At 35.2% G+C, this 27,255-nt stretch overlaps 1 protein-coding gene across 5 annotated transcripts; it reads left to right on the top strand.

Moving 5' to 3' along the window:
• Positions 1–23: 23 nt before the first annotated feature.
• On the top strand, positions 24–23,912 carry LOC594402 (protein NDRG3). 5 transcript variants are annotated; one of them, XM_030975347.1, is made up of 14 exons: positions 24–335; positions 3,418–3,454; positions 7,751–7,988; positions 10,441–10,540; positions 11,770–11,890; positions 12,614–12,676; positions 13,777–13,837; positions 14,263–14,349; positions 15,486–15,563; positions 15,826–15,929; positions 16,515–16,632; positions 17,516–17,651; positions 21,118–21,123; positions 23,307–23,912. In XM_030975347.1, exons 2-14 carry the CDS (start codon positions 3,435–3,437, stop codon positions 23,396–23,398), a joined length of 1,224 nt encoding a protein of 407 aa, XP_030831207.1. In that variant the 5' UTR covers positions 24–335; positions 3,418–3,434; the 3' UTR covers positions 23,399–23,912. The 5 variants fall into 5 exon arrangements, with proteins under 5 accessions (XP_030831207.1, XP_030831206.1, XP_030831209.1 ...); XM_030975346.1 differs by lacking the exon at positions 21,118–21,123 and adding an exon at positions 19,595–19,610; XM_030975349.1 differs by lacking the exons at positions 3,418–3,454; positions 21,118–21,123 and adding an exon at positions 19,595–19,610.
• The last annotated feature ends 3,343 nt before the right edge of the window (positions 23,913–27,255 follow it).

Genomic DNA, 27,255 nt, shown 5'->3' with positions numbered 1-27,255 from the left:
TGCGGTCGTAAATAATCCGAGTGGGATCTATTGCTCTTGTGTTATGAAGCTATAAATAATTCCTCGACATACGACAGTGAAGCGCTATCCTCGTATTGAATAACTTATGGCTCTACATGAGTCATATTTTGACCCTAGAGTTTGGGCCAAGATCAATGGGAATTTCCGCTAAGCATGCAGCGAATATAAATGCAGATTAGACTCGACTGCGCCACAACGCCTGTGTGTACTGCACTGTGAATGCCTTGAAATTGTGACGGACTCAAGCTACTAATCGAAAGAAGAAGAAGAGGAAAAATATCCATATTTCATCTATTTGAGCTAAATCTGATAATGTGAGTTTTTAAGACTCTTTGCATGTTTTTTGGTTGATTTTAAACAGAAATTACAGAGACAAACTTGTGAAACGGAGGTTCGTGCAAATTCGTTATGTGTGGCTGTGAGTGTAAGTTGTTGCATTTGTGACTGCGTGCTGAATCATGTGTGTAAATGAATGAATGGAATCATTTCAAGTCTTTTTCGACTGTGTTGAACTGAGTGAAGATCATCTGTCTTTGCTGATACATAGGTTAATAATAATAATAGTGGCTAGATCTACTTGTATAGCGCACAGATCCACCTTTCGGTGCTCATGGCGCTTAGAGAAAAGGACATGTAACACTAACAGACATAAGAAAGAAAAAACACAATAAACCGAAAAACAAAATTCGAAATTCTCCTAGAGGGTCTAAATCTAGACATGGTAAATTAAAATATTACAATATTTACAACGAAATGAACAAATAAGTTTTCAGTTGTTACTTATAGGCCTAGGGATTTCTGTAGTCATACTCAGTCTCAGACTATACTCAGATCATCTTAGTAGAATTTAGGGCATTTAATTCTGAAAACGAGTAGTGTCTTAGTGACTGTGTTAATCTCTGAAATGAATTGGCATGAGAATTGATAATCAGTGGTGCTAGTCCGAGAATAAGGATCGTCGTCATGAACGAGGATCGTCATTTTAGATGCGTCCGCATAAATAATGATCGGCCGCATTTTCGGCTTCTTCTTCTAATTCTTCTTCTTCTTCGCTATAAGTACAGGCCACCGTCGGGTGTATTCTCGTACTGATTGTAGGTGCTGTGCAGGTGTATATATACAGAACAGATTTTGCGATGATTTTCTTGATGCATTTTACATTGAATTTGTACAGAGACTCATGCTATGAGCGATAAATCCTCGGGAAGACGGTAAACCCATAAAGTAGACAATAAACTGGGGTTATTTTCTTACGCAGAATCTGTTTTTTTGCATCGCGTCACCAGCATGGGTTCAAAAACCTGAAACCCGCAGAGCGCCAATGAAAAAAACCTCCGCAAAAATGCAGACGATCCTTATTTTTAGGACGCAATTTGTCAGCGTTTACAAGAATATCTTTGTTTATGTGGACGATCCTCATTCTTGGACCAGCGCCTCTACTGATATGGTGGTTCCATCGCGCATCGTTGGGTACGTTGGACAAATACAGGGAACTTAATACAGGGCTGTCAACCCTCCCGCATTTGGAGGGAGTCTCACGCCTCCACGCTCATTCTCCTGCCTTCCCATCCACTGGTAGCGGGAGACTCCCGCCACCACGCCCTTTCTCCCGCAATCTCTTATGAAAAAACCTCCCGCTAAACATGTAAAATGAACCAGCGTACCGTATCGTTTGCAATTTTTTTTTTGCTCGATAGGGGGGTGGGGGGGGGGGGGGGGGGTTAGTGAGCACTTCAATTTTTTTTTTACTCAACATCTCCCCCCCCCCCCTCCCCCCGTCGAGCCCCCCCCCCCCCAAAATTGCATATGAATGTGATCTTCCTTGAAGCAGTTTCCCAAAGTTGACAGCCCTGCAAATATGGATATATTTTATAGTAATTAGTATAGTCCAGAGTCCAGACCCAACTATCAATATCATGACTCTTCCAAAATCTGTTTGATGGAGATTATTTGTTAGAATGCGTTTATAAAATGGTCGCTTTTGCCTTCGATAATCTAGTATTTTACGTAAAACAGGGATCGAATCTCACCAACAATAATAAATATTTGTCTCATAATTTATATAACATTTTCTAACATAAGTCCTTAAAAAAATGTATTATATCTCGCATGTACACTACATTCACATTCCCAAAATCTCCAGTAAAGGGATACTTTTTGCTAGTGAGGATGGAAAAATAGCTGCACGCAAAAAACGATCCTACATAGTAGGCATACTCACTTGTGTGTTCAGTTTGCATTTTAAGTATGCTTAAAAAAACCCTGCAGTAATAGTGAGTAAACTGAGTTTTATATGTATTTCAATATTCATGTACATGTACAGTGAAAGATATACTGTATAGTGTGTCCCAAAATACATGAAAACCAACAACAAACAATTATTGTGAACAAACTACTATAAGAATATAGTTCCTTGCTTTTTAGAAATTAGTCATGCTTTAAAAATTAAAATGGTTCAGTGATCATATTAATACATACATGCTTCATGGAGCAACACTGTTTTTGAAGTAGTATGTATGGATAACTCAATCAAAGAATCATTTGAAAGCATACATGTACATGTATGCACCGTACATGTACCTCTACTTTATGAACAGCAAGTAATCATATTAATTATATCAGCTCACATGATGTAGGTTAATGCTACTTAATGCCCACAATAATCATTTGTATTCAGGTTTCATTTTTTTCTGGGGCGCACTGTACATGTACAATGTGCAAACTTTGACATGCTATGGCAAAAGATAGTGGTACGGACTGGTACCACCGTTAACCATAGTAGCATATTCAGGAAACGATCATATTCATCTTTTTTCAAGATGTTTTTCCTCACTATGCTTTTAATTCAGTATACGGTAAGTTTCAGTCAATTCAGTGGATCATGATTGTGCAATGCATGTATATTCAGCACATGTAGATGTACAGTGTTACTTGTTTGTCTCAATTTTATTGTAATATTCTCATTGCTAGTGTAACTCTGACCATGGAATTGTTTTTTTCCCTTCTCTGACTGACTTATTGAAGTGCATATTCACTATATTTCAATGGTTTTTTTTTTCCAGTCGGTCTACTATAGTAGCTCATGTTCAGCATTTTTTCTCCTGACTTTTTCCTTGGATAGTATCGTCTACAAAAACTTATCACAATAATGGGGACATATGACATTTACATGTATTTGTATGTTTTTTTTCCACACATCACAATTTGGTCACAGTGAGGCACTATTTATTTAGGAGACTTACCTTTTTGTAATACAGATGTGATTCATGTACTGTACATGTAGGTCCACATTTCTACCCCAAGATATTATGATTTTGCAATTCATCTCCTTATATTCTATTGAAATATTTGATAATTCATCATTGTTTTTGCACTCATTTTTGTTGGCAAATGAAGAAAGCAAACTATACAGAATGGAGCTCCAGGTTCAGAAGTGAGTACCTTATATCATGAATGAAGAAGAAGAAGGAATAAAAAATAATTTACTAACACCTCCCTCCCAGCTCCCTGCACACTGCATGTTCAAAGCCTCCCACCCCTGGTATGCAGTTTTGATGTTACCATGCTGATTGTATTTCTTATTTTCTTTAAATGTGAAAAAGCTTGAACTTAATTGGTGAATGGTGATTTATTTATTTTTCATTTAAAATACAGGAATATTACTAAATAACAAGTATAAAAAGTAAAATTGCTGATATTGAGTAAAGCTTTGACAAAATGGTTATTTAAGTTTTGAATTTGATTTGGACTTTATTATTAAGTAGCAGAAAGCTAATAATCTTTCAGAATTCAGATTGAGCGATTAAACATATTGTTTAATAGCAAATGCACTTTAAATCCAGTGCAGTCAGTAGGCCTACATGTGTATTTTGTATGCGTGAAAATATATGTACTTTTGTCATGTAAACATCTTTGGGTATTACATGTACATGCCGGAGTTCAGAGTTGGTTGATTGGTATTTTGATTTAAAAAGTATTTGTTTATCACTTTATGGGAAGCAAATCAATTTGAGAGATTATTGAATTGCTTATTGGTAGGAATGGAGAGTGAATAACAATATAGCTGTTATGGATCGAAAAGGATTAGCAGGGTTGTGGTTTTGTTAACATAATCTATTTTTTCTATAAACTGTGGTTTTAGGGTATTTTACATGTTTTCCATCAGTTAAGTGAGGAATCTGTATTTCCCAGAGCTCTATTAGCATGTTTGAATGACCATTAAATGTGTTTGTTGGAATGCAAGATGCTTAAATGTTACATGCAATACTAATATTAATGGATTTGATTGATTTTAAGTTAAGGCTTGTCAGAATTGTTATCTGAATCTTAATGCATGTCCTTGTTTTGTTTAAATGTTTCCTTGTTGGTTTTGTTTTGTCACTGTTTCTTTTGTTTTACTACCTCTGTTTTATTACTGATGAATGCATACAAAATCGGAGCATTGCTGGACCATTTTGAATGGGGGGGGGGGGGGAATCATCAGGGATAACAAATTGACAATCAATTTGCAGACACAATATCTGAAAACTGTCAAACTTACAGGCAAGGAAGAACAAAATGAGGTCCTCAGAAAGGTCACATTTGAAGAAAGAAGATATGAGGGGAAAAAATGGATTTCGATATACATGTACATTGTATTTATTTTTTGTCATTGGATGAAAAGTCTGCCACTGATTTTGGACTGGGAGACAAAGTTTGAATGGGGGCAATCATTTCTCCCCCTTCTCCCCTGCCCCTTCTCTTCTTGTGATGCCTTTGTTGGGAACTAACCTTTAAAAAGTTATGCTCCCTTCTGCTTGCAATATTGATGTTGAGAAAGGACTGAGGCATAGATTAGCGGGGGTGTCTATCGTCTATAGATAGATTGTGAAAAATGTGTTTAGGGGCTCTCACAAAAATGCCAACATGAAGAAAGTGATGCCGTTCATGTCTCCAGAGGAACTCCATATGCTACACTGTTGCAACATGCTCTTCATAAATTATTGACAGAGGTGCATGTGCTGTCTGTCTATGTGTTTGTGCATGTATGATGTTTGTTGGAACCACCATGCAAGGCATATAGAGGGGTTACCACGGCGATGATGATGATGAGGATGAAGGTGCATAATGCTGGGGGATTGTGATGGAGAGGGAGAAGGCCGATACAGGAAGGTGGCACATGTTAATGTACTTTACAGTGACATGTGTTGGGATAGTGTCTGCAATAATTTGATGATCACTAAGCTGATTTTAAAGGAGAGTGGGGAATAGACAACTTCACATAATCATGAATGATATCTGGAGTTCTAAGAGCGAATTTACGAAAGGGAGGAGGGAAGGATAGGGGATGAATCCTGAATGTCATTAGATGTCCATTAGGCTGTTGATAATATTATTGATCAGGGAAGCTACAATCTCACAATAATAATGATATTATAACTTCTAAGTTCTAAGAGTGGATTACCTTAAGTTAGGCTTATACAGGAGGGCAGGGGAAAATAGGGAAAAATGCATGGGATTGAATAGCAATATCATGGACAACACCTCAATGCTTCCATGTGGTTTGTGGCAGCATTTTATGGACAGACACTTTGCTTAGTTTGGACATTGGTCAATTAGGATCGAGAAAGAGGGATACCATATTTTAGTTCTAGACGAGCAGAACTTTATAGGATAATTGCAATTGTTTAGATTTTGATGACTAATTATTAGTCAACACAAATACATCCTGTTGGATAGTTGATGCAGCATTTAATGCCAAATACCAATCTACTCATCCATATCCATATTCAACACACTGTATACTCATAGATGAATCTCTATATGTACAAGGGTCATTTTTAACTCTGTGATGTCATCAGGGGGCAGTATTCACAATCCACCAGCCACTATCGATCTGAGTATCAGTGGTCATAATCAGTGGAGCTATTTCTTTATTTGCACTCTTGGACTGATGTAAACAGACCTTCATCCACACACACACACAGTGGTGGTGATCGTGTGGGGGATGTGTCACACAAAACCAATTGTAAACATGTACTTTAGTTACGTTCTGCATTGACTACGTCATTAATACTGTAGTCCACCACTGCTCAAGAAGAGTGTGTTCATTCCATTAGAGGATTTATTGTAGTTACATGTACATGTAGAACTTTTGGGGTAGAAATTTTGAATTTTCTGCTTAAAATTCATTGGATACCCTCCTGGAAATAGAGGTACAACTGTAGCCTTGGGGAAAAGGTAATCAGGTTTTGTTTTCATCAGGTTTGGAATAATGGATATTGTATACATGTATGTTGTATTAAAAGAGATGCCAAATTCATTGTGAGACTTTACTCTAATTCCTGACAGTACTTTTATACAATACAATACATTTACATGTAGGACATGTTAGGAATTTGAATACAATAACTGGGACATCACTCAATTTTGTTTCTGTTTTTGTACTTTTTTTCCCTGGTTTTTTTTCTTCTCACTTGTTCATAAACTTTGAATTGCATGGTGTTGTGGTGTTACATGTATGTGGTTTTAATCTTGTTTTATACTGTATTTGTATCTTCAAAATGTTATGCTTGACATGTTCTTGTATTGATATATTTTTTTTATATAATATACATGTATGTATTTTTGTTGTTATGCTTTTTGTTTTTGGGGGTGACTTTCTGTCTTATTATTATCTTGTATACCGGTATTGGTACTTTTCTCAAATTTCTTTTATGATATTAAACTGTACTGTATACTCTTTGGAAAATGTGATTTATGTCTGTGCTGCTTTTTCAAACAGTGTGCCATAAGTACAGTAAATGGGGCTTTTATCAAAAGCAAACTTGGCAAGCTGGTGGAATAAATGCATTTTATAATGGTGATTTTGAATGTGTGCATCCCTTTTCCCAAATTATTAATAAAATTATTTAATATCTTTTCTCTGTTGGAGCCTAACAGTTCTTTGAATATATGTTTTATTTGAATGATGTTGTTGGTTGTTCAATGGTTGGTTGTTAGTTCTTACCTTGCTAACTTTTAACATTTTGCATTTGCATTTGTATCTAATCGATAATGCATCACAACCATTTTTAATGGGTGCCCTTGTGCATGTGTACATTGTAAATGTACTCATACAATTGTATCCTTCTCTTAAATGTGTCATGGTGTTGCCTTAAGCATGTGTATTTATTATTGATTTTTGTAGCATTCTTGTGATATCTGCATGTCTGCATTTTTTTTAAAATGTTGGTTTGAATTTTTTTCATTGAAGTTATTTTTTTGATATCATTACACATTACATGCATCTACAGCATGTAGACATTTGGTTTGTTTGGATATAATATCTGACAAGTTTGACATGGAAACAAATCTGGAAATTCAGTCTCGGAGGCCACTTTTTTGTCATTGTATGTGTACATTTATTTGTACATGTAATTTATACATTTTCTAAGATGTACACTCTAACTGTACACACATTTTCATTTATATTGTAGTGATCTTTATTTTCACTCATTTTATAATGCAATTCATTAGGAAAATGAGAGCCATGATAAGGGAAAATTTCTAAATTGAAAAAACAAAACAAAACAAATATCAACCTGTTTATATCATATATACATGTAAGCAGTGGTGCATGGTCTTCTGTCAAAAATAAGTAACATCATTATCACATCTAAGCCTAGGGTACAATGTACCCCCTTTAGCCGCTTCTTTCTTCCTCCTTGTTACCCATCAACTCATCCCTTCCCCTTATTTTTGTTTTCAGCGAACGCGAGCGAGAAAAGATGTCGTACAGCAAGCTGGACGCCGATGAGGGGGAGATGGACCCGGTGAACGAAATGACGGAGAAGATGTCGTACGCCAAGCTGGAGGATGGTGGAGAAGAAGGAGGGAAGGGCGAAGGGAAGAATGGCCAGCCCCTGAGGGCTAAGAGCTTTGATGGCTTTGAGGATCCCAGCCAGCCCCTGCTGCTCTCGGGCAACAATACTTCAGTCAACTATGAGGTAAGCCCAGAAAGTATGATGCTGAAGCAAAAAATGATTTTCTAAGTGATGTCTTTGAGCCTAGATTAAAAAAGTTGAAAATTGTGTGAAATTTATTCTTGTTAGGCTTGTACATGTATGTTCAAGATCTTAGAGCAATCACTTGGGGAATTAAGATTTTAAAAAACACTCCTTGTTTTTCAAAATGCAACTTTGTTAGGGTCGGGTTGAACATACATGAGTGTACAATAATTTGACTTCCGTTCAGAATGGTGTGATATGCGGACTTAGATTTGATTACTGGAGTTTTTTATATAGCGACTTTCAATGCAAAAGGTCCCTGGTATATATCATACTACTGTTCATGTACAGTAGTTCTCTTGTTGAAGAGTGTAGGCATGTAATGTACCGTAATTGCTATTTCAGATGTGTTTGGTGCATGTAGATTGAGAAACCTTATCAACCATCTGTTGTCTACATGTAGCTTTTAGACTCGTTCACATTTCTTTTTTGAGGGGAGGGGGTACTACGCGTACATTGGAAATGAATGGGAGGTGGAGAAGAAAAATAATTGGCTGTATGCAGCAGTGGTCATATGTGTACTCATTTATCTGTGTGCGCATTATAAGATACAAAAATATGATGTGCGGTATACTTACTTCCAGGTTAAATCTGCTTTTAAGAGAGCCCACATTGACATACTGTATATGCCGGTATGTGAACAAGTCTTCATACAGTTAAAAAACATGTGTACTTCAATGTGCATAAGAAACCAGACTTCTTATTAGCAAGGAAGAGACCTGGGATGTAACCCCTCTTGCAGACTCTTAAACATGTGTTGGAAAAAGGCTGCCTTTATGATATACACACTGTACACATATATGTAGGGTCCATTCCTTAAAATAGGATAGTGATGAGAAATATGGATGTGTGATGGAGAAAAAAGAGATTTTAGGATTGCGATTGAGATCAAATCATCTGTTGGAGCCAGAAGGCTGTTAGATCATATACTTTAACAGTATCACAGAGTTAACACCATTTTGGCTCTGTGAACAGACAAAATACATGCAGATTGTACAGCATCCAGGCTTCATGTTTGTGCTGAGTGATGGATTTGCAAACTGACATCAATTTGAACTTCAGATTGCATTCTAAAGAAATGCATAACGATGGCGAATTGATACACACTGACTACACAATGTGGAGGTTTTGCACAATGGTATTCTTCAACAGAAAAGTGAAGAAAGAAAAATGCAAGGCTTGCAATATTGGCTCTATGAATGGCGCATATACATTCATAAAATGTCTACCTATATTGTTCGAAGACTGTAAATGGCAAGTGCTAGCAGTGAACAAAAAAAAGGAAAGAAATTGGATCGGTAAAAATGTAAACGTGCTACAGTGTACTACACATGCCTACTGTAAGCAAGCAGGTCTTTCTGCTGGATTTTATCATAATGTTCCATAAAACTGTCATTATATCTTTTTGCCTTGATAAAAAACAGTAGTGGCAGTAACCTTTGAAAGATTCTAGGCATTTTGGCACTTGTAACCAGACGCGAAAGTTCATCTGCATGAAGTGTCCCAGTGGATTAATCGAGCTTACATCCCTAGACAGAAAGAGATATGTGTCCCTTGTTAGAATGGAAAATGGAAATATTTGCATTTCAAATCCAGTTAGAAACATGATAGCACTTTCTTTCTCTGTCGGGTTGCACTCTGCACCCTGTGGAGGAGCAGGAGGAGGTGGGTTTGGGAAGGACAGGGAAAGAAAGATAACGAGCGAGAGAAAGAAGAGAAAGAAGGAGAGAGAGAGAGAGAGAGAGAGAGAGATAACAAATATTAAATAACAGACAGACAGGAATGGATAGAGAAAAAAATGGAAAGAAAGGAGAGAGAGAGAGAGAGAAAGAAAACAAGAAGAAGGAGGGTGTGAAGGAGAGAGAGAGAGAGAGAGAGAGAGAGAGATATAAACATTGATAAATAACAGACAGACAAACAGACATAGATAGAGAAAAATTGGAAAGAAAGAAGAGAGAAAGAAAAAAACAATAGAGAGAGTGTAAAAGAGAGAGAGAGAGAGAGAGAGATGGGGAGAGAGAGGGGGAGAGAAAGGGGAGGAGGAGGAGGAGGAGAGGGAGAGAGGGAGTGATAAAGAATGTATGAATCTTTGTGCCCTCCCCCTCCCTTGACACAGAAGATCTTGCCAATGTCAGTGAATGAATAAGAGCGTGGATGGAACAGCTTGACATATTTTGCCACCTCTAAAGAACAAAGATGGTTACATAGAGAAGAGAGAGAGAGAAAGATGTCCATTGAAATGAAGCAGTTAATTTTGCCATACGTGTAATAACATTTTTTTTTTAAAAAGGTCATTTTGACTCACGGATCCTTTTACAATTATTCTAGCATCCCTAAAAATAAAGTGTCTTGTTTTGAACAATGTTTTGAATTTTCTTTTATCGTCATTTAGCTTGACTTTGTGGAGACGGAGTGGGGAAACATCTTAGTTGCCATCCAAGGAGATCGTACCAAGCCTGCTATTCTGACCTATCATGACCTTGGCTTGAACCGTAAGTTCAGGCCTCAATTAACCCTTCATAGTTTTTAAAGTCATGATACAGGCTGTTCTTATGTAAAACCAGACATTTATGTGATATGATATTTTCATGAAAATTGTAAATGGTGGCCAATTCGTTATAGAAATAAAACTGAGGGAATTTAATGTCAATTGTTGTTAATCATTTTATGTGGCATAAAGCCTGTGAGTAGTGACCATTCGTGCAATTTGCGAGCTTCTGGTTTTACAGTAACAAATTCCTAAAATTATGGTGAATAGAAGCTGATATTAGCTTGACTCAGATGTATTCATCACTCAAACTCTAGATTACTTCACGTCATCTTATTCTGCTTTTTTCTGCACAGAGTCAAATCTATCATTATCAACTCTAACAAAGTAAAGAAAATATAACAGATTAATGTTTTGTCAGTGTTTGTTACTTCTAGTATTGAATTCATTTTGAAACAAACATTATTCACATACTACAAAGCATGGCGGGAAGTGAGCATTCTTGTGGTTGGCACTTGAATAAGAGTTTGTAATTGTACACCTTATAGTAAAAAGATTTATAATGGCTGTTTCCTGATGTTACCAACATTCTCCATTAAAACAACTAATTGGACAGGAAAGCATGATTATAGGATGGGAGGAAAGATAAGGATAATCACTCAGTGATATTTTCATGTCTCGCCAAACAGTTCTCATACTAGACATCCTTTTGCAGTGAACTACAATTTGGAAATATATTATGCTTAGGACATTTACAATACACATGGCTAGAAGCCCAAATTTGGCACACATGTCACAGATTCTGCATTTATATGTTGATACTGGATACAATTTGTGAAAATTTTCATATAACGGTTTGCTTTGTTGTTCCAAAATCAGAAAAGTACTTTACTAATACTGGTATACTTACAGTTGCACTAAATGAATATATAAATGAATACAAAAATTGTCATACAAAATGGCACTTTTACTTCATGGAATGTTACTTTTGAATAATTATGTCTTTGATTAGGAATTTAAGTCAATTACGCTAAACCTGTACATGTAAGGGAATCTTCTTATTGGAATGTTCATGTGAACACTGAACGCTATCAAATTTATTTAAAAAAACATTTACATGTATTCTGTTTTTCTGAGTGACGATTCTCCTGCAATAAATAAATTTTTCAGCTATACACAAGTCATATTATTCTTATATTCTTTCTCTTCCCTTCCAAATCTTCCTCACATTAGATGTATCGTGTTTCCAAGGTTTCTTCAACTTTCCTGACATGCAGCCCATCCTGAAGCACTTCTGTGTTTATCATATCAATGCACCAGGGCAAGAACAGGGGGCAGCTCAGCTACCAGAGAAGTATGTTCAACATCACAACTCTTCTATTTAAAAAAAAAATTGATTGATGGAACTGGTTGATTGATTCAAAAACATGCATTCAAAATAGCAGCCAAAGGGTGAAACAGATTGAATTCATAAAATATTGTTAAAATATGCTAAAATACAATGGATTGAACATTACTTTGACAAAATACAGTAATATACAAAATAAGAATAATATTGCACAAAAATAATGAAAAGGAAATAGAAAAAGACAGGGAATTTAAAATCTTTAAGCTTTATTTTGTAATAAATTGTTAATGGATTTCTGGAGAAGTTTCTATTACTGTCAGCTGTTTGAAACCTTTGTTAAAAGCACTTTATAAATATGATGTGTTATGTGTAGAGATTGGTATACTTGGTACATAGCTTTTGCATAAAGGGCTTAGTCATTAGAGTTATTTAGCTCACTTTTTGTTTATTTAAAAACAATAACACAGAATATATATTCTATTACTCATATGGAAGTGGACAAATTTGAAAAAGATACGGCCCTGAGAACATTTCACAGTTGGTTAGATACCTGTCATGCGTTTCAATGAATTCATATGATTCTGATGGAAAATTTTAGGCCTCACAGTTTTTGTTTGTGGTTATGATTATTGTCATTATTCTTCATTTTATTTTGTATTGCTACCACGTGCTTGCGTCATTACACATCTTTTGTCAACATGTCATATCTATTTTTATTCATCTTTTCAGCTTTGAGTACCCAGACATGGATCACTTAGCAGAGACTCTTATCAGTGTACTTAATCACTTCAGGTAAGTTTCTTTTCATTTAATTTTTTTATAAACGTAAACTGTTCAGTATATCAGTCAGCCTGAGGTTTCCTGACATTGTTTTAACCTAGTGAGGAAATAATATCATAGGAGGAATAATAAGTTTTGTACTCTGTTGTGGATTTAATATCTATTTAAGTGTAAATATTCTTAGCTCTGATTGTCATTCAATTTGAACCCTTTTTAATAGAGCACTCAAACTTGTGAGGAATTATCATTTTGTTTTTGAAAAACTCAAAGTTTCATTCGTTTTAACCTTCTTAAAAAATAAAGTAGAATAAAGAAGAATAAAGAACTTTTTAGTGGTAGAACTATGAAATTTTCACCTCTACCGTAAATCTCCGTGTATAAGGCGCACCCCAATTTAAGGGAAGGAAAAAAAAGAAAAGAAAAAAAAAGAAAACAAAAAACAAAAAAAAAAAAAACGTTTTTGGTTGATGTTGTTGTTGTTTTGTTGCCGAAAACCCACGCGGGGAAGGACCTTCATTTTACATCGAGGTGCAGTTAAAGGCGCTGATTTGTGCTTGTTAACTTGTCACAACTAATAGTACCAATGTCGTTTTTAGAAGAATGTGTAAGATCATGAATGTAAATTAAAAACAAAAGAGTACATATGGTACCAATGGTGCACATTGTGGTACACCATTTGTTATAGAAAAAAATATTTGAGGAATTATTATTATAAACTACATATTGAGATCTATCAGAAAGATTACTTTCAAACCAAGATGACAGACAAATTTGAGTGTTGTTGTAGTTTCCGAGTGGTGAGTCAACACACTGATTACTGAGCTGGGAGACATTGCCAGGCATAGCGCCATAAATCGAAACTTAAAACTTTTTTTTTCTGTACCTGTGTATAAGGCGCACCCCCGACTTTCAAATTTTTTCGGCGGCAAAAAAGTGCGCCTTATACACGGAGATTTCCGGTAAATTAAAAGACAAGCCTACATGCAGGCATCTCCCCCCCCCCAAAAAAAATGAACGAATCAATGAGACTTTGATTAATGTTATTCTTCAATAACGCTATCAGTTGGACTTGTTTCTTGATTTCTCTCTCTCTCTCTCTCTCTCTTTTACAGACTTAAGAAATTCATTGGCTTTGGAGTAGGATCTGGTGCAAATATCTTGACAAGGTTTGAGGTAAGCTGAAATTGTTTTTCCACTTTTCTTTCTTCAGAAGGAAAAGGAGTCAACCGTGATTCACTGTGTAATATGCTCAGTAAACTTCCAAATAAAAAAGAAAACAAAGCTGATTCTGTGATATTCTTTAATCATTGATGCATAATTCAAAGTTGATATTTGTTTTTTCGAAAAAAAGAAGGGAAATCAAATGGAATGAAAATAAAACAGGGATGCATGTCCCATTGCCATATTGTATGATGCTGGATTTTGAAATGTGGTTCATCACAGAGCAAGGACCCAACTTGAGCAAGATGACCATTACATTGTGCTTGGACCTGGACTTCAGTGAACTCAACTTAACAAAGTATCGAAGTATGAAAGTGAAAGTGGACTGCTTGATAATTGATTGATTAATGGATTATATTCTTATCTCGTATGTTCAGCTCGCTCACCCAGAGTACATAGAGGCTCTCATACTGGTCAACTGCGTATCAACACAGTCAACTTGGACAGAATGGATGCAACAAAAGGTATTACAGTCAAACCTGATTTAGTGACCACCTGTATAGAAAGACCACCTGTCTACAAGGACCACAATTTTTGTTTTCTTTGAAAATGGTGTCTCATTGAAACATGTACTAAAGGAACCTGTACATAAAGACCACTTTTCTTATCTCCCTCGGGTGGTCTTTATAGACAGGTTTCACTGTACAATGATATACGATGGAATTGAAGAAGGAGAAGAATGATATTCATGACATGGTTTACGATAATAATAATAATTATATATGTGATTTGTAAGGCGTCGAATCCGTTGAAAATCAAATGCTCGAGGTACAGTTGTGCAAGAAATGAAATTACATAAGAGCATCTGCATTATAATCAAAAGAACAACTGGAGTATTAGATAAAACTTACAGAAATGAAAGAGAACAATTTATTTATATGCCGAATCAAACAGATATGTTATAAGATTATTTTTTATTACTTCAACTGATCTGCTATTACAAATGATTATGATTATTAGTAATTATTCAAGAATTTTCTATGCCTGTCAGGGGGGGGGGGGGGGATTGAATTTAGTCATGAAATAAGCAAACATTTTGTAATACATGTGAGGGTGGGAAGAATAATTTCTTCCCTGTAGTCCATATGGGAGATGAAAATTGAATGTTTTCACCTTGACCCTGAGCTTTGCTCATAGAGTGGGACAGGTATACAGAGGACCTCCATCTGGTTTCTTACCCAGAGGTATTTCTCCGCTGTTTTCTTGATAAATACTGGGAGCAGGAGAAATGCACAATCAAAACAAATTTGGCTGCAGTTCTCAGCTCCAGCTCAAGTTGAACGTGTGAATTTTTTTAAAAGGCAATTATTAAAGCCTACTCACTCCGTAATTTCTGTAATGATTATTATCTGATGTCTGAAGAATGATCTTCACTTTATGCAGATTCTTCAATATATTTAGATAATGAAACTTCCCTGCTTAGCAAACGTGTTATTTTAGGTAAACCATGCCAAGTGCACTTAGCTTAATGTGATGTAACTGCTTTCCAGCTTTTTCAGAAGGATTTTCAGGGCCTTGGGAAAGAGCACATACAAGTCCCTATATTGATGTACATGTGAAGTTGTGAATTATTTATAAACTTCTCGTTTTACTATTGCAGCTGTCAGCATACTACCTAAGAAAGAATGGCATGACAAACTACACACAAGAATACCTTCTGTGGCACTACTTTGGCAAGGTATGTATCACATTGAACTACTCATTTCAACTGACATTCATAGCATTCTTTTAATTATTATAGTTGTGTGTCTCAACTGTATAACTGAATCAGTTTTTGTGTATGTTTGTTTGTTTTCCTCTTTTTGTTCTCTTTTATTTTCTCAACTGGCATTTCCAGTTTCCTTTTGTGAATCTATGCTATCGAGGATGAGATATATTATATATGATATTTATTTTATTTAATTTGTATAAACTGCCTTATCCCTGTTATCCACACACAGAGTACAATGGAAACACATCATGAGCTGGTGGCACTCTTCAGGGAGAACCTTGCTAAGAATGTGAACGCTTTCAATCTCTCACTATTTGTCAACTCATACATCAGGTAAGAACTACTTCTCTATCTTTTATTGTTTGCTAGGCATTTCTTTATGTTCATTGTGAAGAGCTGTTTAATAGGTACATTTATTATAGAAATATCTCCTAGTAGTACTTCATTGTTTCCAATTCGGTGTAATAAGCAGGAGTTTCACACAAGTTTGAATTTTGTAGGCCGCTATCGTATGAATCATGATGTATTTGTATGATAGATGCATACAGCCTTAACTGGAGCGCGGATAGATCGTATAATGAACTCATTCCCATGCGTCGTCTGTATACTGTTCTTGTATAGCGCATATCACCTATTTAGCAATGTCTTTATGCATTCCAAAGAACATTAACTTTGAATTCTTAATCTAGCTGTAGCCTACATGTAGCTGTTTTGATAATGCATTGATGCATTCAAGAATTTTTGTCTACCACACAAGTGTGGCAAATTTAGATTGATGTGTTGCCAAAGTACCGTGACCAAGACTTGAACCCTGTACCTTGCGATCAATAGTCTGGTGGCTTATCCACTAGACCACAATACCCCTAGTGAAAAAGGATTATATTGCCTCTATGTCTCACCTCTTGTCCCACCACACAGACGAACAGACCTGAACATCCGACGTGAGCTGGATCCGTTCAAACAGAAGAATCTTCGCGGCGTGAAGGCTCACAGTATGCTCATCGTAGGTGCAAATTCACCCCATGTCAACGATTCGGTAAGTGTTTGCTCATTGTCAACCGAATGCTGCTTTAGTGGTAGACAGTTAAATGTGGCATCAATGCGGGTCAATGTATTTGAATGTATTTTTCTTGGTGAAATTTTTTGGGCTAAACCCACTTATGTTCTTTTAAAATACAAACTAGCATCTTAATTTAACATTTAATCATGCCTGAAACTTTGCAAATTTTGCAAGTGTTCTGAATTCATGCTATGAAATGATTTGAATGACAATATTGAATTTTGCTATTCCTGAGAGGTTCTCGCTATGAAAACAGCTGTAGTATGAAAATAGCAGTAGTTAACAATTTGCGAAAGTTTCAGGTCTTGAAGATTTTCTGGTCTTACAGTATTTAGTTTGTCATCCATGTCTTTTACCAATGGCTGGAGGGTGTCTAAAGGTTAAAGGGACTGGGTATCTTTGCCTCAGATTCTAAACAAAATCATGGATTTAGCTCATGCTGTAATCATAATTATAAACCTTTAGGTCAGTCAGGAATCCCATGACTTTTAGCCGATCGCCTGTCTGATTATCAAGACATTTATGATTAGAATTAGAAATGTCTGTTTGCCAAACAGTTTTAAACAGCTTTTTATAACACTACGGTCTATTGGAGAAAATGAGTATGGTAAAACCGGTCGCTCAAAGATTTTTACTTTTTTTAAGCACTTCATGATCATTTTGAAGCCCCATTTTATTAGGGCTTCAATATTACACCATATCACAGACACTGATAACACGTAAAGCCATGCATCTCAGATTTGTAAAACCGGAAACATTGTCAAACAATGCCTTTAACCTTACAGGTAAGTCAGACTCCTGTAGTCCTGTAAGTTGTTGGTCACATGGTATGATTTGCTTTGCTCTGATTGGATGGCAGGTGGAGATGAACGCCCGTATGGACCCGGCTCGCAGCCAGTGGATGAAGATGTCAGACTGTGGCGGTATGATCTTAGAAGAGCAACCTGCCAAGCTAGCCGAGGCCATCAGGCTCTTCTTACAAGGCCAGGGATACGGTGAGTAGAATCAAAACACACAATGAAAGATGTGAGTCAGTCCAGGGGGTGTTTCACAAAACTTGTCATCAGTGACAAATGACAGTTTTTGTTATAAGCTACTGATTGGTTCTGATTGGTCATCAGCAGATTAGTCACTGATTTTAGTTATTTGTCATTGAAAAAAGGTTTTGTGAAACGGGTCCCAGCAGTACCATCATTGGTATGTTCAGCTCTCTGTCATTGCCTACAAACTGACTCGGATAGACTATGGACCAAAACTGAGTCGCATCTTTCGCATATTGATGTTTAGGTCAATCCCCAGGGATCAATTATCATATCTGATTGATACATGTTTGTGAAAATCTTCATTTACACACACACATTTCTAAGAATAATTGAAATTAATTCGAATTGAATTTATTCACCACTGTCATAAAATAATAATTGTTTTCATCTAGTGATTTACCAGTTAACAAGTAACTGTCCAAAGAAACTCGATACTATTACCCCTGTCATCGGATTTAAACATGATGCTGAACTTTAACAGTGCACACTCTCCACTCCTTGGGGAGCCTCCATGCAAGCTAGTCACCTTTTTACAGGTGGGAACATGCGATTGCAATCACACTGATGTTCACATCATCATATGTGAACCCATTTAAACACCTGGGTGGAGAGGAACAGTGCAGATAAAATGCATTGCTCAAGGCCATATTCAGGTTAAGGAGCATATACTATAATTTTTGTTTACCAGGAGGGTGTTTCGCAAAAATCCTAAGTTGCACTTAAATTTAAGTTGGACTTAAAATTATGGAGAGCTATTTGTAGTCTTAAAATAAAATATATTCAAAAGCAAAAATTAAAGTATTTTGGACTTTTTATAAATTCCCCATCAAGAACATGAAATCTCCTTGATGATAGAAAATATGAATGATTTGATTCAACATTTTATGCCTTTAAAAAAAAACTTTTACAAAGTATTTTCATAGATGCTAACGGCTTTCCATAAATTCTAAGTCCAACTTAGAGAAAAGTTCAACTTAGGATCTTTGTGAAACACCCCCTGATGTAATAGTATTTCAATATCAAATACATCATACTTATGTACAATCAATGGTTATGATCCTTGTGTCATTAAGAATAGGTACTGGAGACATGCCTCATCATTATCATCAATATAATTGTCAATGTCTTTTAAATTACTTCTATCATTATTGTTTTGAAATCAACTAAGGAAATGCTAGAATGCTTGCCTGCCTTTTCAGAAATCTGCTTGCCCCATGTTATTTGGCAAGTGCCCGAGTAGTACCCTGCATTATTCCTAGAGTTTTTGAATACCTAAAGTAGAATGATTTTGAGTTCATATTCCATATGCTCATAGTCATGTGAGTTATATTACACACATCTTTAAATCAGTGTATAGCTAATTAATTTTTATAAGCATTCAATTGTAATCAAGTCATTGTAACGTACAGGCACTTCCAAAGAGGAAACTAGGTTTTCCTACCATATCACTCCTCTTGTTTTTTAATAGTCATATTATAAAAAGTTGTTAAGATGACACAAGAAGTCATGAGTAGCACTTTTTTGGAGATATTCTATATATATATATATATTTTTTTTTTTTTTCAATTTGTGTTTGAGAAGCAATCAAGAGAGGGTAAACTTGTCATTTATCATACTTTAACTGTCATTTTTTTTTCTTTTCTTTGAAAAAGACACTATAATGTATTGCAGATGATTCTTAGCTGTTTTTTCTTATGTTGCATTTTTAGCCATCTTTCACCCTCCATTCATAAAAAAAAAAAAAAAATGCTCTTCATTTCTCACATCCTCTTCTCTGAAACCCATCTTTGTTGCTTGTCCATGTTCTAACCTCGTCTTTCATTTTTTTGAAATAACAACTTGTTTCTTTACCCCTCACTACATCATTTCTTGGAATGCATGGAACCATTAAGCAGTACCTTGGGTGAAATCGTAAATACTTTCGATGTTCTCTCTCTATACATAGAGTCCAGACTCGAAATGCATGGTTTAGCCAGACTGAATGAAATCATTTCAATTTTATCTTTTTATTCTGTTTTTATTGTTCTTCTTTTATTTGCGGTCGAGAATGCCTACTTTCAGTGACAGTAGCATAGTCAAGTGTAGTATTAAAAGACTCTTCACATCAGGCCAATTGGGGGTGAACTTAGAACCATGTGATACCTTTACAACGAGTAGATATTAGGAATATATAAACATTTTTACCTGTTCGACTTTCGTAGGTAGTGACTTTCGTAGGTACATAGCTTTCAGAATCATAGAGGTCCCCTTATTTGATCAGTCAGTTTTCATATTCTTCCCCTAAACCTCCAACTATTGGAACAAATTTTGTTAGTTGAACATGCAAACCCAAAATGATAAAACCGAAAAATCCATATATATATATACTGTATTTATATATATTCTATATCATACCCCTTGACACCTTTCCATGCTTGCACACTCTGAAACAAAGAAGCATTTATGAACAAAAATATCCATCCTGCAGTTTAATCCCAACTCTACTTGCCAGCTTACCCACCATGTAGCCTTTCTCTCACTTTATGTTGTGTCCTGCAATCTGACACGTGTCTGTCTGTCCGTCCTGCCATTGTGCGAGTGTTTGTTGCAAGCAGAGAAGAAAAAAATAACTTTTTTGCTGCTCTTTGGTTTGATAATCCCTGAGAATTCTGTTTACCAAAACAGAACAAATTTTCCATATTTGAGAGAGGAACTTGTGTGAACTCTATTTGTATAAGTTAATGTATGTAGTTCATCAACTCTGTGTGAAAAGATTACCCCCATTTGTAGCAGTTTGTCTCAGATTGAAACTATACTCCCAACGTGGTTAGCTTTAGAAGTGAGAAAATAACCCACTAGAAAACCACTAGGGCTGGACATGATCTGACGTTGTTTTTCATCGGCCTGAACAATGTTCAGACTTTTAAATGTATGAAATGATATAAGATGTTAATACTGTGTTCATCTGGTGAGGATGGCTCATTGGTAGAGTATTGGTCTCGTAACCGGGAGGTCCTGGGTTATAACCTAAGTCTATACGCTAGTGCCCTTTGGTGTGAAGGCATTAATCATTACCAAGCCCCCTCATCGGTCCCCTGATTGCTTACTTACGAGCATATTCTTAGCAGTCAGGTAAACAAACCAATCAAAGTATGAACACTTTAAGATTGTTGATTTTGTCCAGGCCTATCCTAGATTTTCCTGATGTATACCGGTAGTGTAAAATAAGAATAGTCTTTCAACCTTTTTGCATGCTCATGAAGAAGCATGGTGACTAAAAGAGAGAGAGAAAAAAAATCATACATATCAAAACCTTGTCTTTTCTCCTCATGTCTGTAGATTTTAATGATGTAATTTTGGCCCATTTCTCATTCTCTCCTGTCTCTCTCTCTCTCTCTCTCTCCACTTTTGATGGTTGTTCTCGATTATGTGATGATAGTTGATCGTAAGTGTGAAGTAGACAATGAAATAAGGCCCTTGCCTATTTGACTGCCTAACACCTGACCTGCCTGATACCTTTTGTTTATGTTTGCTTGGTTTTAATAGGAGATTGTAGCATTGTGGAAATGTCTGTCAGTTTCTTGTTGCATCAAGTTTTGATTGATTATGAATTGCTTTGAAGGCTTTTGTATTTTGTTCATGCATGACTGTTATGGATATTCAATGTTTGCATCATTCAATTTCATTTTTTAGTAATTTAAATTCCAGCATCATTTCAACTTTTTCAGTCAGACCTTTTTTCCCCAGAGGGGGACGTCGGGATTGGGGGGGGGGGGGGGGGGTGATCTGCAATGCGAAGGAAACATAGTGGGTGCTGTAATCTAGGATAAGCGGTATGCGATACCTTCAAAGAAAAGAGATCAAAATTTTCAATAACTACTAACTAGAAAGAGCCCAAACTCTGAAAGAAGTGGTTGCTTTAATAGCCTGACATCTGACACATAAGGAAGGAAAAAGCATAAACTGGCAGCTAGCTAACTTTTGAATATTATTTATGATTAGGATACATTTTCTTTTTGCATAATATGAACCTACCGGTAAGTTACATAAACGATGTAACGTAGATACATCTCATTTTGAACTATCCAATCAGTTAGAAAGTGTTCATTTCTATACAAATGTTTAGTTTTGGGTGTTTCTTTTTAAGAGTTCCTAAATTGTGCTGTTGCAGTATTACATACAGCACCTGTACTTGAAATTGATTTCTTGAAGCTATTCATTATGGAATAGAATGGAATACTACCATTGATGTGTGAATTTGATTTTTTTTTTTTTTTTTTTATGTATCCCCTGTTAAATTTGTATGAATAGCATTGTTTCCTTTTGAATATTGAAGGCAAATAATATTTTAGAGCTTTGTTTAATCCCATCCTACCTAGAGTGTTTTTTTTTTTTAATAAATGATTTAAATCCCTCCTCCCTATATCTGTGTTAAACTAATGGCATTTAGGCAACCATTATTTATAACAAAATCATAATACCAGTAACCTTAAAACCAATAATTATGCTTTTCAATACACAGCATTCATAGAAACTATGCACATTCTCAACCCTATTGTGTAGTTGCACCTAAAATGTGTCTTTCTAAAGAGTTATTTGCATTTATACTTGTCAAGATGTTATGAATACCTTTCCATATATTATGGAGCTCAAACTCTAAAGCAATATGAACTTATACTTTTATATGTATATATGTATATTATTATTGCATTATTAATGTTTCGTTTGTATTAATTTTTTTTTTTTTAACATGCATATTCTTGCTGCATATTGTCTGGCATTTATGTATACTGAATGTTACTTATTTATTTGCATGATAATTCTAGTTTGAATGGATAACATTGGATTTTGCAGATGATTTGTGACTTTGATAATTATATTAATTGTATTTATATAATAAATGCCATATTTCATGTACCGGTAGTTACATTTAAATATAAATATATATATAGGGGACCCGACATATGCTCCAAGCTTTATTTTGTCAAATGGTATATACATGTATATATGAAGTTGGGGTGAGAGTTGCAATAGTGTTTTAGGTTAGGTTTAGGGTTAGGGTAAGGTATATTGTTGGGTCTAGTGTTGTAATTAAGAATTTGGTTAGTGCAGGAAATTGACTGTAGCAGGAGCTTGTGTCCTACAACCGTCCACATAAATTACAGGTCAAATCTGACAGACATGAGCGCTATACAAGAACCCACTATTATTATTATCATTATTATTATTTTAAGGTTTATGAAAACTGATTACTAAAAAGGTAAAAGCGAGTGATAACAGAAATATTGGGAATATTGATAAAAGTGATGGCGATAAAGTTAATTGCCCTTTTTATTAAATCTAACATAATGGTAAAACAAATAATTAAATTTTAATCTAGATTATATCGCAGTAATAGTGTCACTAATGGTATTGAAAATATTGACTAATCATTAACAATAACGTATAGAAATAATGATCACATAAACAGAATTGAAGAAGGAAAAAAAAAATAATGGGTATTTGCTGGTATGTTAAGCCAAATCTGATGACTAGCACAATATAAAAAGCATTTAAAAGTTCATTTAAACAATTTTTTTTTTTTAGATATGTATTATATTTAATGGATCTCTTCATTTCCTCCTGCAGTGTTAAAGGTGCGACTCAACCGCCCAGCACGGTCTATGGAACCCCCAGCACCCACAAGCAAGACAGGCGCCCCAGAACCAGTGATGGTGTAACAGTGGTCGTCTAGAAGCAGGGTCCATTCGACACTTCGGGTACCAAAAGATACGGACAGTTGTATCAAGATTGACTCATCGTGTATTTTTAATCATATTACTGATCGTTTTCTGTGAACCCAGAAACTTTGTGACATGAAACCTTTGCGAAGGGTTAATTTGGCTATTTTCACCGCAAGAAACTGTTGCAAATTGCAAAAAATTAGTGTTACATCGATTGGGATTCAGTTATTTCACGGCATGAAAGTTTCGTAAATCTGAAACACTCATGAAATCTGCGAACATTTTAAGGACGCTTACTTGTAGGCTTCTGATTTTACATTAACATGATTCAAGAGTCTATGGGTGTAACTTTACTGCAAGCCCATTATGCCACTGACTCTACATATGGTTTCTGCTGCAATGGATTGATGCCCTTTTAGCTCTCATCCATTGATAAATTATTTGCTTGGAGACAGAAGGTCATTAAATCCTAAACTTTAACACAGGGTTAACGTCCTTCTGGCTCCGAACACACAATATCATGCCTGGGGAGTGTTTCACAAAGACTAAGATCGACTTTAAGTTGAACTTAAATATGGTCTCACCATTTACTGGTGTTGGTCTCTCAAGAGACATACAAATCATGGTCACAAATATACAGAATTTCCTTTTTTGATAATTCATTATCAAAGGAAAAAATATTATATTATAAGATCATAATGGTTATAGAGCAAACAGTGGCATGATTCGTGCCATAGATAAGTCCAACTTAAATTCGATCTTAGTATTTGTGAACCACTCCCCTGGTCTTATTGGCTACTGGGCATTACCGGTAGAAAGTGTGTATTACAGATAGGGTGTTGTGAAAGAACCCTCTTTTTTATTTTGCCAAAATACAGTTGCTACAGGGCGTACAGTAGAATATTAATCTTACATTTTTGTGTGTATAAGTGATGGAACAGAAAGGGATGGGGTATTCGTTGCCAATCTGTTGATGATAAATTGTAAAACCTGGGGTCTTTGGTCACTGTCATATACTTGACATCAGATGCTCCTTGGAAACAGCGAGGACGTATTTTACAATAATGTTATCAATTTCCTGACGAGCGCTCGTTTTCATCATGCGCTGATGTTGAAGGTGATAAAATAGCGTGGATAGACAATGAACTGACATATGCTTTTGGTAAGAATCTGGTCTTGTGTACATGTACTTCACAGACTGCTATGATGAGCTGAATTATTCAATGATGCTTAAAGTGAAAGTTAATCATTGAATATTTTAGTCATCTAGGTATCATTTAATATGAAGTCACCCTTCCGAAAAAAGGAAGAAAGAAAAAATATATCAACTTGACAGTGTGCATTTATCTAGGTTAATGGCATTATGCATGATGAAACACAAATGCTTGGAAATTGACAAATATAATTTTACAGTGCAAATAAATTATTACCTCGGTGAAAGCATTTTGTTTTAATATAAATATGGAATCATGAATGATACATTAGTGATGAAATGGAGAAAAGACAATCTGACTTAATAGAATTATTCTCTATAATGCTTATTTACGAAACATATAAATGACCTTTACCATCAAGCTTTTGAAAATAGTACCGGTAAGTAGCCTGAAACATTTTTCACATACCGGTAGTTCTTGTCAATTAGGTAAAATACAATTTGAACCTATTCTAGGATTGATTAGGATAAAGCAGGCTAATGACTTTAAATTTCTAAACCAGTATTCAGAGTAAAACTAATGTGTAAACCTAAATAGTGCCCTGTTTATATCATTCTGTCTTTCCTTTGTATTCCTTTTTATTCCTTTTGCTTTTTCATTTCATTATCTTTCTGAATGTCTACACAGTTTGGACATAAAATAAATTGCAAAATTAGATAAATTTACTAATGTAAAATTCAATAATTGTCAAAACTTGTGTAATTATTGCAGCTCTCATCATATTCTGTTAATTTGAACATTTATACTATAAGTTGTCTGACATGATTCAGAAGTGGAAGTTGTTTGTGTAAATTAAAAACAATCTTTTCTCCTTCTACTTGTTGTATGTACCAAATACATGTAGTTATGTAATGTTTGTATGAAGTTTGTGTTTTGTAAAATTAATGGAAATGAAACTCGGCATTGTTTTGTTTTTTTTCTTCAAAACCTTATGATCTATTGTGCTGTTCAAATAAATAGAAGTGTATTTGTTAACATTTTTTTGTGTTTGTGCGTTTAGGGTGCACTGGAAAGGTTTACAAAAAATTAAATATATGCGAGTCACAGGGGAGTGTGAAAGAATTCATGTTTACCCGAATGTAGTTAAGCAAATGGAAGAAGCAGAATTTGAAACCAAAGCTGATATGATATGTGATCTCTGCTCAAGTTTTGTTGCGATTCTGACACTTGTTTCTTTAATGTGTTAAAAAAAAGGTTTTAAAGAAGAGCTTCCCCTGTGTGTGCTTAAACAAGTTGAACATGTAATTAAATGTAATTAAATCCATTATGAAATCTGTAAATAACCACATTTTCAATCTGATTGCCAGTATGATTATTTGTATATATTGATTATGGTATGGTTTATATACAGCTTTCTTTACTTGATAATCCGGATGTGATGATTTAATGATTTATCCTTTTTTTTTCTTATCCTTTTTTCATATTGTTGTCTTCTTTTTCATATTTTCCCCCATGAAAGTTGTGTGTACTTTCTCTTTGCAATTATACTCAAATTGGCAGACATTGTATTCATATACTGCTATTCAAGCTCACATTGCACAGCTTGAATTGCGCAATGTACCTTGTGTGCACACAATATATAGCTCTATTTATATCACCATTCTCACATAAAATTTTGTATTCTACCTAATCACGTCAGAAACGTAGTGCTATTAAGTGAAGTGCGTGCATACATGTATACAAATATACCTTACCTATGACTGCTCTCGTACTCAAACAAGTAGGATATATACATGAAGTATTCAAGTATGAATAGTCATGTCCTGAACTGGTTCAAGTTAATATAAAATGTAATTGTAGTAATTTACTTCTCCTTTCCCTTGTAGCCATCATGCATCCCTTACCATTACTGCGAGTGCACTGTACTACTAATTTGCCCCTTGAGTAGCAGTCTGTATAAGTGTGTTTCAAATATTTGGACTTGGTGAATTTTAATGGCGGTTATCAATCTATTTCAAAAAACAAAAGCAGAACAATGGATTTAGTATTTAGTAGAACAATCATCTGTATATGTATCAGTTTGAAATGAAATTGTGGATATGCCTACATATCGTGTATTATAAAATTCAAAGCAGGATCATTATATTTGTATTAAACATTTGAGTGCTTGTATGACTTGTACAAAAGGAGATATATTTACTATGTAGTGTACCCCCATATGACCTTTGAGCTGTGTATTTACATGACCATCATGATGTATACTGAATGGCCCATTGCATGGAGAGGCATGCATATTTGTGATGCAAACAGGATTGTCTGGTGTAAATTCTATAAAAAGATATTTTCCTCACAAAAAAGATTTATGCATTTATATGATGAACTGTAGGCAGCATAATCATAAATGTATCTGTGTATGTACATTAGAGACTGTAGCGTGTACATGGCGGTAGATTTCACAGGTTATGAAAACAATCAATTCCCATCTCTGACACCTTTAGTGATTATTAGTAGACTTTGTGCTGATTGGAAATTCCATCCTTTTATCAGAACAAGTTTGAGCAAGATAACCTAGTTTCCATGAAATATGTCATTGTAGAAACTGTCAAATACATACCATACCTGCAAATAATGAACCTGTAATTTAAGAAATCTGTAATGACATTTTAATCACCATTGTTTGATATCCATACCTTATAATGG

The sequence above is a fragment of the Strongylocentrotus purpuratus genome, unplaced genomic scaffold (assembly GCF_000002235.5).
Source record: "Strongylocentrotus purpuratus isolate Spur 01 unplaced genomic scaffold, Spur_5.0 spur5_scaffold_8, whole genome shotgun sequence".
NCBI classification, from domain to species: domain Eukaryota; kingdom Metazoa; phylum Echinodermata; class Echinoidea; order Camarodonta; family Strongylocentrotidae; genus Strongylocentrotus; species Strongylocentrotus purpuratus.
The sequence above is the reverse complement of the archived record's forward strand: the minus strand, read 5'-3'. Positions and strand labels throughout refer to the sequence as shown.